Source organism: Poeciliopsis prolifica, unplaced genomic scaffold (genome assembly GCF_027474105.1).
Source record: "Poeciliopsis prolifica strain line A6 unplaced genomic scaffold, Auburn_PproV2 SCAFFOLD005, whole genome shotgun sequence".
Lineage (NCBI taxonomy): Eukaryota > Metazoa > Chordata > Actinopteri > Cyprinodontiformes > Poeciliidae > Poeciliopsis > Poeciliopsis prolifica.
In genome coordinates this window covers 13,702,487-13,719,931 of record NW_026562380.1, presented here as the reverse complement: position 1 = coordinate 13,719,931, position 17,445 = coordinate 13,702,487, and the positions used below count along the sequence as shown (strand labels likewise).

At 40.7% G+C, this 17,445-nt stretch overlaps 1 protein-coding gene across 10 annotated transcripts in view; it reads right to left on the bottom strand.

Moving 5' to 3' along the window:
• LOC129359710 (ankyrin-3-like) overlaps positions 1-17,445 on the bottom strand; it is a 91,744-nt gene that overhangs the window by 28,474 nt on the left and 45,825 nt on the right. For 3 of the 10 annotated variants that reach the window (XM_055029540.1, XM_055029538.1, XM_055029541.1), the window contains 12 exons: positions 17,280-17,375; positions 16,637-16,709; positions 11,487-11,610; positions 6,494-6,596; positions 5,900-5,950; positions 4,760-4,869; positions 3,960-3,992; positions 2,324-2,548; positions 2,055-2,209; positions 763-974; positions 369-576; positions 153-249 (listed from right to left, as the gene is read on the bottom strand). In XM_055029540.1, the coding sequence (XP_054885515.1) occupies positions 153-249; positions 369-576; positions 763-974; positions 2,055-2,209; positions 2,324-2,548; positions 3,960-3,992; positions 4,760-4,869; positions 5,900-5,950; positions 6,494-6,596; positions 11,487-11,610; positions 16,637-16,709; positions 17,280-17,375 (1,487 nt within the window). Of the gene's footprint in view, positions 1-152; positions 250-368; positions 577-762; positions 975-2,054; positions 2,210-2,323; positions 2,549-3,959; positions 3,993-4,759; positions 4,870-5,899; positions 5,951-6,493; positions 6,597-9,859; positions 9,872-11,486; positions 11,611-16,636; positions 16,710-17,279; positions 17,376-17,445 lie in introns of all 10 variants that reach the window. The other 7 variants (XM_055029531.1, XM_055029532.1, XM_055029534.1 and 4 more) reach the window with 5 other exon arrangements.

Here is a 17,445-nt window from a genome sequence, read left to right as displayed (position 1 = left end):
CTTACATAAGACTAGCTAACTACATAAGTATACATAAGTATTTACTAGATACAAATATATCTTACCAATGTACTTTGTAAAAAAAAATTTTTCGGCATCCATAACAAATATATTCTAATTACTAGTAAAAAAAATCTGTGAAGGTGTCTCACCTGGCCGATACATTTGTGGTGAAGGAAACACAGTCCGTTACGAAGGACAGCGGCGTAGTTCCTGTGATGTCCTCCCACTGTGCAGGAGACGTCCCTCCTGTGTTAAACGGGGCCAATAAATGAGCTCGTTTGCTTTCCGGAAGTCTTTTTGCTCATAACCAGTCTAAGCAGCAGATGGAAAACCTTTACGCTCTAATTATCTGCACGTTAACTTGCCTGTGATGCTGCAGAGCAAACGCAGGCACGGCGCAGATTCGCCCCTCTGGCCGCTGGGATGGCCTTCTGCCGATCTGGGAGGGACGGGGATCGTCATGGTGATGGGCTTGTGAAACTTTCTCCTTCTGGGCTCCACGGTGACAATGGGGCTGAAAGTGGCTCTGTTTCCAAGAACCGCCCTGACTAACTCATCTGGCACCGGCTGAGCCTGCACAGAAACACCGGAACCAACATAATGAAGCAAGAACAGAACTTCTTCAAATACTTACCTCAAATTAAAGGAGGCAGGTAAGTTAGGTAGAATGAGTTTTAACAAAGCTAGGTCAAGTCTAAGTAAGTAAGTGGACTGTATATGCAGACATTATTTAAGACGAACAGAGCAGTCTCTTTGTACCTGTAAGCCCACGCGGATCCTCTTGGTTAGAGCCCCCTGTGGGAATGAGGCCTGGACCATGTTCACCGTGCTGCAGGACAGCACTCCTCCATCTGGACCCATGTGATTGGACTCCTGCTTGATCCTGGACACCACAGCAAAATACTGGGGGAAATCCCTGGTGATGATGCGACAGATGCGCTTCTTCTCCAGCTCATCCGGACTGTCCATCTCTGTTTGCAAAATAAAAAAGTGTTTTATTACATGCAATTTAAAGACAGAGTCAACTGTTCTCCCTCCATCTTTGGTGCTAAATATTAAATGCTAGATTTGACTAAACAAATACGCCTCCATCCCTAACACTACTGAGTGAGAGCATAATGCAAAGCATTTACTTTCACACTGTTTGACAAGTGATTTATTTTATATTTGCATATTTTGCAGTCTTACGATCAGACAATCTTTGTAATTTTTTGAAAGGTTTTCTACTTTTAAACTCTATTCAAGTCAACTTATCTTGGATGATTTTGGTTTCTTTTTTTAAGTAATACAGAAATGAAATGACTGATAATGTGTGAGAAAATTGGTTGCTGGAGCAGCTGAAAACATCATTTTAAAAAAATTATGTTTACAATATTCCTATCGAGTTCATTTAATTTAATTTGCTTTAATTTAATTCAATATATTTGCTAGTACTCAGTTTAAGTTCCACAGTACAATAAAATAAGTCATGTATATGTTTGAAAGCACTCAACTTATTTAAACTGCAGAAAAATAATACACATTTCATAGATATCACATCGTCAATATTAATATCATGACAGTATTGTAGTTTCACTCATATTCCAAATGTGACAGCATTTAATTTTCTTTTAGGTATTTTTCTCAATATGCTATTCCAGTGTAGAAATAATTAACTATCACTTTTGAATAAAATAATTTTCTGTCTTACTATTGACGACAATGTTTCACATATGGAATGGTTTATTAATAGCTAGGCTAAAGCTGACACTTTTACTTTCTATTTTGATATGATTTGTTAGTTCAAATATGGAGGTTCTATGTCAATACAATTTCCAGATGCAATAGACCTCCTTAGTGTTAAATATTAAAAAACGAATAAACTTCCATACCTAACACTACTAAGAGAGAGCATAATGCTGCCCAGTCACTTTCACAGTTTGAGAAGTATTTTTTTTTAATTTCATTGTATAGTTTCCCCTTACATGGACATCTGTGTGGTCCTCACAATAGATTTTTTAAAAATAATCTGATCACTTTTACCTTCAGATTCTGTTAAAGATCATTGTTACCTTCCTCCATCCCAGCTAGCAGTTCAGTGAGATCTTCTGGCCTGGTGTCAAACTGGTGCTCCTTCCAAGTGTCGCCGTTATCACTCCTCAACACAATTAGCTCCCTTTCTTTCCCTCTCATTGAACCAAAATGAGGAATCTCCACAATAACTGGACTGAGAAAGAAAACAGGACAGTTATGTTTACAGAGCTACTCAAGCACTCCCAAACAGGCTAATCAGTCATGGTGTTACGACGAGGACTTTATTGTTGCCTTATTAATAGCCTACCCAAGGAACTGAGCGCCAGCAGGTCCAACCTCCACTAACCGACTGACCAGGCCCTCCCCCTCCACCATGGGTGGAGGGTAGGCCAGTTTGTGCCTTTTAGCCAAGCGGCAGGTGATGCGTGTCGGCGCTGTGCACTTCCGGGGAGGAATGATGATACGCAACCCATTGTGGCGGCTTCCTCTCATTGAACCGCCACGGGCGTCCACCATGAAGCTGACCAGGAACCTGCAAGAATAATGAGGACCAACTCAGAAAACAAGGGAAACCCTATGAAATGAGGGCGGACATGGACACACGAGGAGAATGGTTCCCATGCTGTGATCACTGGACACCCAAATAAAGTAAGAGGAAGGCAGTAAATTAACCAGAAGAGAGCGAGAGAGAGATAAAAATGGAAAAAGAACAAAAGATGCTTTGAGCTGTGAAACTTGATAGTTCTCACCGTCAGCCATCTTTTTTTTTTAATAGGACATCAAACATTGCCTGAAACTAAACGGGGTGTTAATGATGTGGCGGAAAGTTTGTTTTCCAGCTCTAAGCCTGAAGATGAGATGCATGTCAAAGCCCCTCAAAAGCAGCGTTCAGTGATTAGATAGACAAAGATTTTCACAAATGTTTTTCACCAAGATCAGGTAACAAGACTCCCATCTTATGCGTCCTATTTGTGACATGACAAGCTATTTGTGGCACCCCATATTCAGAATATGAGAAAGGATGGAGATTTGTCGAGGTGGAAATACTACTTTCACTCTACTTTGTTACATAACGTCTTTATAAAGTATTCACACCTTTTGAACTTTTTCATATATTCATGTTTCATCTGCAAACCCCAGTTTTGGTAGGAGAAGGACAGTACCCTCCCAACCTCCTACAATATTTTTCAAATAAAAGTTAAAAACATGTAGCATCTTTTAAATGCAACCCAATTTATTGTATGCCTGGCAAACAAAACAACTAGTCCACCTCTCTAACCTCAGTATAAGACCAAAATTAAACTTTTTGGCTCTAATGCATAAGCCTGTGTATAGTGGTGGAACATGGTGGTCACACTCTCATGATGAGGAGAGTCTTCAGAATCTGACACAGACGCTTTCCATTCAGTTTCACAAATAGGAGAAGCTACTTTTCAAACAAAAAAATGGCAAGAATTTTATTATTTAGGTTTGCAAAGCAGGTAGACCGAAATGTTTTTGTACTGAGTATTAAATCAACTTGAAAATGATTTACCCTTTTCATTCCTCCTTAGAGTCCTCCACCACACCACCCAACTCTGTGCTTATCCATTATAAAATACCAAAATAAAACTCTGAGGTTTGAGGTTTTCACATGACATAATTTGAAACGGTTCAAGGTGGATACACTGCAGCAGGACCGGTGAAAGTTATTTTTCAGTTCCTAATTCTGATGTGCACAGCGAGAGAGGGTGACGGCACGTAAAGCACAGACTCCCAACACACTTCTACTGTCTACGCATTGCAAAATGAAACACCAGACGACACGGATGAGACGAGCGCGGAGTGGACAGAGAAGAGAAAAACAAAACAAAACGAAACAGGAACAACGATGAGGCGAGAGATGGAGAAGTGAGTGACATCACTGCGACACTGTGGCTGTGAGCAGCGAACTCAGTCGTCACCTGGAGTCGTACTGAGCGAGTGGGGACGAGACGCTGCAAAAGTAAACACATGGAGACAGTGCGCCCCCAGAAACCTAGATTTAGTATCAAAGTCTCAGAAGCTCTGTTTGGATCTGCAAACGGGGACTAGGTATGAAAGATGGCTAAAAACTAGAAGTGAGGAAAAAAGACAAGCAACCAAATAAATAACACACACACAGCGGATACAACGACGAGGAACAAAGGAACAGCTACATGTACAAATTCACAAGACAAAAATAGAACCAAAGTTGGACGTGACACGTCACCATATTTTATCTCTAAATAACATCGGCTCATGTCCGTGCAGACACAGCGTAGTTTGTATAAAGCAGGCCTCAGCACTTTATGATGTCACATATTCAAAGTGTGCGCAAGGACATGAAAGCGGCATTTCATCACCGGATCCAAATAAAACACATTAGCCCGATGGCGTATGAGCTCATGTAGAGCCTGCAGTTTTATTTGACTAATGATTAAAATAGCACAGCATCGGCGAGTCAGGTCCTGCTTCTGGGCCGTGTCTCTAGGTGTGCGATGTTACACAAGGGCTTCAGCAAATGAAGTGCATTTCTAAGTAGCTGTACCAATATAATGGTTACAGCAGCAGAACTGCAGGATCTAACAGCACCACATCTGGTGCTGCGGGCTTTGCTGAGTAGGAGTTTTTAACGGTAGTTTTGTGCAGTAGCGTTATTGGACACGTTTGCATAATGCATTTTTGTAAATGTGTTAGAAGCATAACGTCAGCAGAGAAGATGAGGCAGCACAGGTGCGCTTACCCGGAGTGAATGGGGCTGGACACGGTGTTGTGACTGTGGTCCATGGTGTCCGGAGTCCAGCTGTAGCGTCGCATGCAGTCCGAACTGTGGTCCCTTGTCACGGCGAGGTGCTGGGCGTGGAGAAGAGGAAAGACGGATGAAACATGGACACAAATAAAACTGAATAAAGAGACTGAGGAAGTCAGAATGATCAGACAGTGAAGAAACCATTGAGGAATGTGGAAAAAATAGACTGAAACCAAACAAAAAGAGACAGTAGTCAGTCGACGGACAGAAAGTCCCCTTCCCTATGATTTCATGACATTTTCTGACCTCATTCAAGGTCAGAATGAGCCTCAATCAAATTTCAAATTAAAATTTAACAAGAAGCTCCCTAAAGATACACTTTAAGAGAGTTCAACAAAATTATAAGTAGTTGCTCAGAGAACACTTTGAGTCGATAAGACTACATTTGTGCAGCCAGTTACACCAACAAAACCCTCAGCACATGCATATGTAATATTTCTCAAATGTTCCAACTTTGCAGCAGTAAGTTGGGCAAAATGTCTGTCTGGGAATATGGGTCGCAAAACGATCATGTTGTAGAGAAACCTCGACCCCTTATTCCTAAACAGAGTCCAATAATTTGTTTAACTGTGTAATAAAACGTTTTCCCACTGGTTGGCGAAGAGGGCACAGAGCATCCCCATGATGACCCAACTGGTTGGTACTAAACCTCCCATCGCACAAGGCTCTTTTTCATAGTTTAACAACTAAAAATTAGCAAAGTAAAAAATGTAAAAGGGTGAAAATGGTCATTTAAAGTACAGTCTGACAACCTTTTCTTGCACATAAAGGCACAACAGATAGCACACAGTAACTACGAACAAAGCCAACTAGTAAATCTTCATGGAAAGACAAATGACGACATGAAGAGAGCTCTGATCAATCATAAATAAGGATCATGTGCATTCATGAATTGACGTCCAGTGACATGGAAATGGGAAAAATAACCCCGAAACAGTAAGTGCAATGATTTGATCCCACAACAAACAGATGTACAGAAAATACACTGAAAACAAATGGACGAGGAAGCACAGTGACACTGACTCAAAACCAAAAAAGCTTCTGAATAAGCCTGACATCTGTCACGCTGAGTACCTTATTAAGTGGATCGACCAGGTAGGAAATGTCTTTACAGACACTCTGAAGCTTAGGGAAGATTAAAAACATCAGTTTATGGTTTGTACTTGGGACAACAGACAGTTAAATGAACTGATTAATGATTACCAAAAGGATTTCTAGATCTGATTACAATTTATTACATTGAATCATCAAATACTTTATTGAAAATGTTTAAAAGGCACATTTTTAAATCAGAATAATAATAAAAAACAAGTAAAATAAACTCCCGATTAGACAAAAGTACAAAATGAGTTCAAAGAAGTTTTCTGGGCCTCTTTAAATACACTCTTTGTTAAGGATGATGCTTAATCTGATTACTACGGCTAAAGCTATGATAGCCTCAGCAGTGCTTCTGCCTGTGCAGCAAAAAAGCATCCTGCTTTAACCGTTCCAACCTGCCTTGTGACTCGATTTTTATCGGAAAAACAGAAAACATGAAAGTTGTGAAGCCTGTCAGGCTTTTGCCAGCAATTCTCAAAACAACACGTCTAATTTTTTAAAAAACTGTCAACAAAAGATCCTGACAAATCAAATAACTGACGGCAAGAAGGAAGAGAACTTGTGTCTTACCGTGTCTTTTGTGGGGGCCAGGATCTCCTCAATCATCATACTGTCTCTGGCAAAGGAGCTCCGGTTGAGAGTGTTGGACCTATCCGAACTGAATGAGTGGAGGCTACATTTTACCATGCAACCCGGCACCACGGGCAACAACAAGTGATGGACAGGAGAACGGGGCACAAAACAGAGAGCAAGAACTCCGTTACAATATGCAACCTCCAGGGAACCAGAATTTAGTCGCTGGACGAAAGAAGAGTCCAGCTGTCAAGAGGAAAATGGGAAAAGGCAGAAGAGCCTGTAGGAAGAGATACTGTAGCAGGTTGCTCAGAGATGGAAATGAGACTGAGCTCAGCTTGTTTGCTTTAGCAGATAAAGAGGGAAAGTTGGCCAGAGAAGGGAAGGGAGAAAAAGTGCTGAGAATATTTTTCTGGGAAGGTGTGGTGGGTGTGCATCATGAGCTCGGGTAACAGCTGAACTAGACAAGATGTCAAAACGAGGAAACGTGGAGGATTAGTGGATCTTACATTTCGGCGCCTGGTTGACAGATGACAGAGAGAAGATTTTACATTTGTGAAAACTGAAAAAAAAAGTCTCAGCTGTCAAATTGACTTTGTTGTAATACTGGCCCTCTTTGGCCTGTTTCTGAAACTGAAGTATGTTTTGCCCTCAACCTTGCTGCAGTCTGTTTTACTGCTGCGTGCAATGATGTGTGACTATTTCTGCAGCATTGATGCAGTACTGTATTCCTTTACTCTTTTGCCACAAAGACCTGATGAGGACTTCAATTTCAAACAGTACATCACAAAGACATCCATTCCCCTTGTATGGATGCAGTACTACAACAAAGTTTCATGTATTTTATTAGGATTTTATGCAATTAAATTAACACAAAGTAGCACCTATTTGTCAAGAGGAAGAAAATAAATACATGGTTTGAACATTTTTGAAATAAAGTTGTATATTTTGGGATATTTTACCAACATTATCCCGATAGTGTTTTCAGGAGATGATTTGTTTTCTGCATATAATCTTAACAATTTAGGCAAAAGAGACGATTTTGGTCTCATCTGACAAATGAAAAAACCAGCCGGTAGCAAGCTTTAAATTCATGGATGTTTATTTAACAATGAGCCTGTTCTGGCCACATAAGCCAAATTTTTGGAAAACACCTTCTCAGAAGAGCAGGTGAACTGCATTTATTGAATAGAACCTGGATCTTATTTATCTTAATGGTCCTAAACCATTAAGATAAGAATTTTAAAATAATAATAACATAAAACCAAGTATTCCTTTCACATGAAATCCCAATAAAATACGTGACAAACGGTATAAATACTTTTACTAGGCACTGAGAGGATTGCACTTAATAAGTGCCTCTGAAAATGATTAAACACCCACAACAAAAGGCTGACATCTTACTGCTGCGTTTCCAGGGACAGTGTACTGTATGTGTGTATTGATGTTCCATGTGCGTGAGTGTACAATGGGGGGCGCAGAGAAATTGCAGAGCTCAGCGGGTTTAAGTGGGCAAACTATTCAGCAGAGAGAGAAGGCCTTTATTCAGCAGAGCCTGCCTACACTGTGGATGTAACCAAGCAACTCTGTACGGACTGAATGGACCCGCTGGCGTGGCGTCCCCCTCGTCCCTCTCTGTTCACACCGGGACCTTGTTTGATTTTCACAGTTTCCTCCTCTTTCTCATTCTGTACATCCTTCTCCACTCACTTCTCTTTTGTTTCTTTCTAACCTTTGGAGCTCTCAACTGTCTACTCCTGTGTAGCAGTGCTTCTGCGTTCACAGCTATGATGCACCATCTCGAGAAGGCATTTCTACTTTTTCTTCTCGGCCTCGCTCTTTCCACATCCTTTTCTCCTCTCCGACTTCCTATTGGTACACCAGTCGACTTATTTTACTGGAGGTTACCCACTCTGCACGCCTCTTCCTCTTTTTCTCTTCAACATCTGCATGTGAATATGTCAGTGCTCTGGCGGTTTCCAGTGGCTGGGGGAGTGGGTGCGGACACACAAACACGACTGCTGACTGTTGAGTCATTGTGCATCCATGTAAGTGCCAAGTGTGCATGTGAGTGTGCATCTCCGCCATGTCAATCCGTCAAGTGTGTAGGCTTTCCATCTCTGCAAACCATCACAGTACCTAGAATAATCCTGGGAGGAGTTCAATCACTGGGATGTCGACAAGATGTGAGGTGGGGCAGGGGCATGTACGCTGACATTTTGATCCCTGGAAGTTACACTTGGTGTCACACTAACGAAAACTTGAAGTGGTTAAGCCACACAACCAAAACTGAAAAAAAAAAAAAACATAAACCAGAGATGCACCGAGAATTACGCTGGTGACCAGAGTCAGGCCATTTACTAAATGAAAAATCCATCTTGTTATGGTCAGCGGAAAACACCGTACCTAAATGCTAACATGTTACGCTAACAACAACACTTTCCCGCGTGAAAGTTGTCCACATTTTCAGTATCAGCGAGGTGTTTGAAAAGAACAAAAGCTATTCTGCTTCTAAAAATAAAGAGATGTTTTTGCAGAGTCATGTACGCTGCTCTTTGAGACTGCTACTTAATTTGAACTAGGAGGGAGATGTTATGTTAGCATATAGCAGGAAGTAAAATTAGTCTGTTTTGGCTTGTTGAAGGGCCAACACAGACTCTTCAAGATTTGGATTTTTTATTTTTTTCAATTTGGGGGAAATCTCAGTTAAGAATCAGATCAACTCTATTGAGAGTAAATGTACAAAGAGACTGAGTTAGCAATGCTTGTCACACTGACCCTGCTAATGGTGGAGGATTTAATACAAGTGGGTTATTTTTTACTTTTACTTGTATTTTTTTTGCCAAAATTACTTTTGGGAAAACAATGACATGTCCCACTATTTTACGAAGCTGATGATATTACAACACATGTTTTTAAAGACAGTTTTTTTTTTTTTTACATAATCAGAAACTACATAAATATTTATTTGGAATATTTAAAATTTGCAACACTTGAAGTGAAACAGAAATAAGCTCAAATCGGCCACAAATTCTCAGGTTGGTGCATCTCTAAAATAAACTAATCTAAAGTAGAACACCACCACTGCGTTCTCACCTTTCTTCCACATCAATAACCCAAAAGACATTTTAAAACTTAAACAAGCACATGTGATGAATGATTGTTAACAGGGATGAGAAACTGCGGTGAATGCTACTCAGCTAAATGGAGCTAAATGATCGGAGCAATGCTGTAACAGCAACACCATGAGACCAATGTGCAATAGGATGACTTGTGGCTTTAGGTGGAGGTTCGAATACACAAAAGACACGACTCACACTTATTCTTCCTACTGCTACTAATGCTACTGCTGCCCTTTCTTACCTGATTCTAGGGCTAGAATGAGGGACAGAAAAACAAGAGGAAGAAGAAAAAAAACAGAACATTGAAAAGCAAAGCATTTTGAAAACATTTAGGCATGATATGACTTTTCTTTAAACATAGGACACTGATGGTGTGCTTTTGCATGGTTGCACTACTCTAAGCACATTTTGTTTAGATTCGTATGGATGTGTGTATGTGTGTGTGCAGCCCAGCAAAAGCAAAACCATGCAATGTCGATGTGTAAACAGAAAGGTAAGGGAAAGCAAAGGCCTTGCTCAGCGTCATACGTAAACAAAGATCAATAATACATAATTTAATATATTTCACGACATTCACATTCTTGTAAAGAGACATTTGAGTAGTTGGCAAGTAAAAGTAAAGTTTAACCAGTTTTAGAGGAGTAAAAATGCATTTGGAGGAGGAATTCTACATGACTTCAGTTTTACATACTGTACATATTTTAGAAGAGCAATTTAAAGTTAGAAATGCTGACGTAAAATGTCCAGTCCACTTCTCTTTTGGGATGTTTCTGATGACGCAACAGCTACAGCTAATGCTCGCCATGCTAATCATACTAGTTGCAAAAGAGAGTTTAAAAAGATCTACTAAAATAATACAACAAATAATAGTGCAATAAATGTATCTTCTTTTGGAAGTTTTAGCAAAACAAAGAAGCAACTTCTCACACACAAGCTGTGGCATCACCTTAATTTCTTAATAACTGGTGTCTCTTGGCAGGACGTTTGGAAAGAAATATCTTGAATCTGGTACATTATATTTTTCTAAATTGAAAGTGGAATCAGATACATTTGGTGTCAGCTATTCAAAGTTTTGCAAAACGTGAATATTAGAAATCTGACCCAAATATTGGATCACTGCATCTCTAATATTAAACACAAAAAGTGAAGCAAAAAAGTAAAATAAAATAAAAAGTAAATCCTTTCATTGTTTGGCATCTTAACATTTGAACAGCTTAACATTCAGCGACTACTGAGACTTTTTCCATCATTATCCTCAAAAACAAACCAAAAAAAAAACTTGTTTACATGGAATCTTTCCATCTAATTCTGGGTTTCCCTTGTTTGCCGAGCCCTGCTGATGCCAGCAGCTTCCTGTCGCCGCTCACCTCTCCGTTTCCTTTTTTTATCAATCCAGCCATCGCCGTATATCTGCGTACATCTGCCATCTGTCACTATAGAAACAATAGCCTCTGATGTGTTTTCCCCTGTGGCCTGCCAGTTTTCCACAACAACCTTTTGTAGTCTCTTTGAAAAGTGTACTCATGCGGCTCGTCTGTATGCCGCGCTACACTCTGGGCCGTTTCGTGGCCTGGGTCTGAATTAGGTCAGGCAAAACGCTGAATCATTTTTTTGTTGTTTTGTCAGGTTGAATCGTTAGATGGCAACTTTCCAGGCTCTTGTTTTGAGGTGACTTCCATATTATTCTCTATTTGTTTTGTGTTCAGATAAACCAGAACGCCCAACTCCTCACAACATGCCTCGGTTTTGCACAGGCAGCGGCCAATGCAGTGGTTATAAATCTATAATGAACGTGATTACGGCATCGAAAATCTCCCAATTACCCAGTTAGGTTCAATATAAACTCAACTCAAATGACAGGCGCCTACCTGGCAGAGCGAGCTCCTATGCTGAAGCCCATGTAGCCCTCCTGTGGGAGAGAATCATCCCCCAGCTCCTTGAGGTCCTGAGGTCGCAGGTATTTGTCAGTGTCACCGGTCATCGCATCCTCACCTGGAGGGATGGGGGGTGAAATCACAACATCCAGCTGTTAACTTCACAAGCAGATAAAGGAGGAGGCGATGCAGCACCTCAGAGAAGGAAAATGAACCAGAGCAGCCGGCGTCCATCTCTTTCTTATTAGATCAGAGAATTTATCAAGGCCCTGGGGGCAATTATCAGCAGCACTGTGACGTTGGACCCAAAACATCACTGCAGATGCACAGCCTCCTGCTACTTTTATTTGACTCTGTTCAATAGACTGTGGCACACAACAGCGAGCATCCCAAACGACTGCAGCTCATTCAGAGGTTAGGAAGAGGATTTAACAGAAAACATCAGGAGAGGCAGCGAGAAAGCAACTTTGCGGTAAATCTGCTGCTGTCCTGTAAAAAAAAAAAAATCAAACGCACCTCTCATCACAGCACTCAAACTGTGATGAAAACAAGCAAAGCCGGAAAAATAAACAGTACAGAAGCGTAAAATTCAGCAGCGCATCGCACCTCGATCGGCGGACCGGTGGACGATGACACGCCGATCGATGAAGCCGCCGGAGCGGCCGGAGTGCTTCCCCTTCTCCCTCATGTCCGTCTCTGTCCTGCCTGCAACACTGTGCTCCTTCACCGCAGCCCCTCCCCCTCCTGCCTTCAGCACTGCCGCACTCCGAGCAGACGCCACCGACCGCCGTCAAGGCAGCGGCGCAAGAGCACTTCCGGAGTCTGATTTCAAAATAAAACCCAACTCTAACGCACACATGACGGAGGAAATCTTTTTTTTTTTTTTCTTTGGAAAAGAGCTCGTTTTACTTTGTTTTCTTTAAAAATAATGGAAAAAAAGAAAAAGAAACGTGGTAGAAAACTGACGGAACCAGAAGAGTGTTCAAGCTAATAATAAAAAAAAGACAAAATGCTCCGGTTCAAATTGGTTCCATTGGTTTTGTGTTTTGAACAATGTTTAAGTTGTGTCCATTTTTTTTTTCACAAACAAATGTAGGCTGCATTGACAGTAAATATCAGACACTGATTTATTCAAATGTAAAAGAGTTTCTGCTGGTGTGTATTTGGGTCAGCGATATCACAAAGGAAGATCGGAGCTGATCAGCCACTGATCAGATGCTAAAACACAGAGGTGTCAACCAAACTCATTTTTAATGTTGGGCCTTATGAAGATCAAAAATGTCTTCAGTAGAACATATGATTTGATTGATTTATTCATCAGATTCCTAGTCCACATAGATTTAAAAAAAGAACATGATACACAACAATAATATATATTAAAAATATGTTAAAACTGTTAAAATATTATATATGTTATATATATTTCTCTTCAATGGTAACATCTTTCAAATCTGGAAGTATAGATGAAAAACAGCTTTGATTTGATTGATAATATAATATTTCAGCACACAATTGTTATCTTATAGGTACACATAAAAACCTGATGACAAGTTGAACATTTGCTAAAATGTTCAAAATGCATTTTAAAGTGTTTGTGTAAACTAACTTATGTGTTTTTTTCCCCCTCACTCAGTCTTAATTGAAAAGAGGTCATTTTATTATTATTATTATTATTATTATTATTATTATTATTATTATTATTATTGATTGGACATCTGAATGTGGCACTACTGACAGTAAATTGGGAAACATACAATGTGATTTCTGACACATTGTGTATCAGAACACCAATCTTTGTTATCTGGTAAACAGCTTAAAATGACATGTTTGAAGCAGAGTTAATGAAACTGCTCGTCATAATTGTAATATCTGTTATTCGAGGCATTGGTTTTGCTCATTTAAATGAAATGTTTCAATGAAAGAATCATTCAACTACATGCAGGAACTAAGTGCAATTCAGGGAAGCACTAAAACCCCTAATTGTGTCTTTATGTTCCCATCAGATTTCCAAATGTTTAAAAAAAATAAATAACTCAAAATACATTAAACCTACATTCCTGGTGCAACTTCCTGTGTTTTCTACACTTTTTTTGTCTGACTGGACCAAACAAGAAATCCACTTCTTTTTTCCTAACATTTCACAGACCCATTCAAATACAAGCACACTAAATTGGCACAAAAATACAGTTTTTGTGCTCCATTACCATAATCTCCGCTTACAACTAACTAACTAACTAACTAAATAAATAAATTCGCCCTGAAATAAAATGTTTCAGCTACCCAGACGGCTCGTGTCAATGTAGTTTTTTTTTTTTGAGTTAATTACTGTACATCCTCGATGTCCCTTCATGCTCACCTTTTTCCGACGCAGCCATGTTGATCGCAGCTCCGCTAATTATTTCCTATGCGCCTTTTCTCGATCCCCAAACTTGAAGCAACAGAACCCAAACATAGACCAGAAAAAAATTATAAATAAGTACAAAAACTAAGGAAGACCTACACCGAGCAGTCCATTCGGTGCGCTTCTGGCGCAGACGGGAACAGTTGCGCTCTTTCTTCAGTCAACTCCTGCGCCTCCCTGCGTCCGGGCAGCAGCAACAACAACAACAGCAACAAGTTCTGCGCTTGGATCCGCCGGTGCGCGCCATCTCTTCCGTCCCTCTTTTCGCAAAATAAATGGGACAAATCCAAACACTTGGAACTTTTGTGTCGCCGCGAGGGAAGAGATGTCAGAAGTCAAAAAGCCGCCTGACCGCAGGAGTTAATTCTCCGGCTCAGAGAAAGCTCATCTTATTGGATTTAGCGAGTTAGAGAGAGACAGAGAGAGAGAGAGACAGAGAGAGAGAGAGAGAGAGAGAGAAACTCCTGGTCTTCAACAAATACAAGCAGAGACAGAGAGCACCGTCACTGGAAGAGTTTAGGGCTCCGTGGAGAGGAGCCACAGTCAGCTGACAGGTTGTTTGAGCAAATGCCTGAGAATCTCACTGGAGAGGACAGTGAATGAGAGAGGGGTGGGGTGGGGGGTGAGGGACTCTTTATGCTGGAAGCCAGGGAGAGTTTGGCTGCATGTCAAACTGGGGGAAGTAGTGTCAGTAGTGATGAAATACTCAGCAGGCACCTTCCTTTTTTTTTTTTTTTTTCTGCCAGTCTTTAAGAAAATATTGAGCCGCAACTCTTCCTCTTTCTGTTTTCTCTGCATGCTGCATCCAGTGATTTCTAACACAGACACACACACACACACCAACGCAACCAAAAAATACCAGACCAGATCTGGTAACAGGCCTTTTCAAATACTCCATGAAAGTAGGGCATAACGAATATTAAAGGTTTTACCACATTTGCAGTACAACTGGAAACTACAGAAGCCTGCTGAAAGTTTAATGTAAGTAAAGGAAAAGCCACACAAACAGCTAGAACAACACATACTACCCAATCTGGGCTATAATTGGATTCCCCCATATTGGATTAAAGAGAGTTGTGGTAAGTCTTTACTTTCCCCTGCCTCTTTAAGACAAACTCGCACACAGACCAAAAAAACCGTCCGGCAGCCAGGAGGGACTCCACTCCTGGAAGCAAACACCCAATCTGTCCTCACTTCTATTGGGCTGCTATCAAGTCCACTCTGAACAGGATCACTGTTCAGGGTGGTACACACACTACCAAAACTTCATACACAGCACTAGGAGGATTCTCTTGTCTTATTTTTTTAATTAAAGATCACACTGGTGGAAGCGCACAAGGCCAGCGAGGAACCAGCTCAAAAATAAATTCATCCACCATCACTTGATATGTTTGTGCAGTCCAACCGTATCGCCTGACAAAGAACCGCCGCCTTCCCAACCATCCCCTAAGCAACAGCCTGTGAACAACCTCATCAATTTTACAAGCGTGTTAGGTCGGTGGTTCCAAAACAAACTGCAGTGGGCTGAAGGTGGCAGCTTTAAACTGTGTGACTCGTACCATAAACACGGTTCTGGAGGAATAAAGGCATTCTGTAACCAAGCATGCCGCAGTCATACTTCATCATGTAAGTGATAAAAACGCAATTTGTTATCTCTGGCTTAAAGAGCCTTTCTAAAGTATTTATATCCATTATATTCTCCACATTCTGTTTCATTAAAACTGCAAACCTCAGTGTATTTTCTTGGGTTTTTGTATGACTAACAAAATAGCACAAAATTGTGAAGGGGTACGTGAAAGAATCACAGTTTTCTATGTTTAGTATTCAGGCCCCTTTTTCTCTAAATAACATCAAGCGCGACCAACTATGTGCGTTTTAATCACACTAAATCCTGGAGAAAGGGATTCTCAGGAGGACATTAGTAAACATGACCAGGGAACACAGGAACACATGGCTTTAATGGAAGACTGGCAAGAAGAAAGCCACTGTTGGAAAAAAAAAAGTTATAAGAAACAATGATTCATGTTTGCTATAAGCCATGTAGGAGGCTTATAGCACAGGAAATGACATGGTTGATGAGGAATAAAAATCTGAATTGTTGATCAAAAGACAACAGTACATGCGAAGGGATAAAACGACTAGACAGTGAACATGGTGATGGCAGCATCATGCTGTGAGAATGGTCAAAGGGCATCGATATTTTACAGAAAGTGTTCTTTGACAAAGATATTCAGTGTTTGATTTTCCAAGACCAGCAGAGTCAACGGATAAAGCTCGACAGAACATAACTTTGCAGATCTCAAATAAAATGCATGTGGCTAAAATGATGCACAAACCAAAACAAACAATATAAACAGGCAGGATGTGGTTTTGTAGCACATGTGGTTAGTAGTCTAACAGCAACCACAAACAAATCACTTCACTCAGCTGAAGAACGAGTTTTGATTGGTAGTAAAGCAAAGGCTGCTTAGCACAGTGAGCTAAAGGTAAGAAAATGTCTGCGGATTAAAGAAAGCAAACAGCACGAAACAGATTCAAATTGGTCACCAGTACCTTCATCAAAATCAGAAAAAGACTCTTCTCTGAGAATCTGTGGCACATTAGTCCGAACTGCGTGATTTGGACACATACAGTTAAGTATGCAAATGTCAAAGACATCAACCACACAATGCAGGTGGTAATCATGATTTAATAAAAAAAAACCCCAATAAAATCTCAGATATTTTAACAATAATTCACTTACCTTCGTCATCTGACATGTCAAGGAACTCATTTATGGTCTCCGGGACATTGATTTTGTGTTTTTCTGAGGCACTCTGAATGAAAAAACAAACAAAACACACACAATCAAAGTGACATGACACATAGTTGGAGAAACATTATACTTTCTTTCTTTCTGTCTGTCTGTTCAACACTTGACGCTTCAGCATACATGGGTTTTACCTTGTGCAGTCTGTTACTTCCTACCACTCAAAAAGATTGCTTCTCACTGGCCATTTTGCCCAACTTTTCCCAGTAACTTTGGCATTGTCTCGAGTGCAAACTCTTCTCCTGTGGCCAACCCTGACACTTCTCGTTGAGCCTTGTGTCAATAGGATCGCTGCCTGTGACCTTGGCTAAGGAGAAGAAACCTAAGCTCCAATCTAAGCCTTCTCTATGTTTCTTAATCAGGGCAACGTCACACACGTGACACGGCGTGTCGGACTAACTTGGCGGCTCATGATGCCACATTTGCTCACTCGCTCCATTAATTGTGCTGCTGACTGGAAGGCCAGGTTTGATTTGGACAAGCTGGCACCTACACGATTAAGTGGAGCTTAATTGCATTGATGTAGGTTTTTCTAACATTAAAAGAGGAAACTGCTGAGTAGAAGACAGTGTCTCACCATAGCTGAGAGGTTTTCATCAGTCATGGGCCTCAGAGTGTCCACCACAGAGATGTACCCCAGACGGCGGGCCACTGAAAGGGCAGTGTTTCCATTCTGACCATTGAGGGAAAAAAAAAAAAGAGAACGATATTACAGGTCCAGAAATCATAGAAAGCATTCAGCA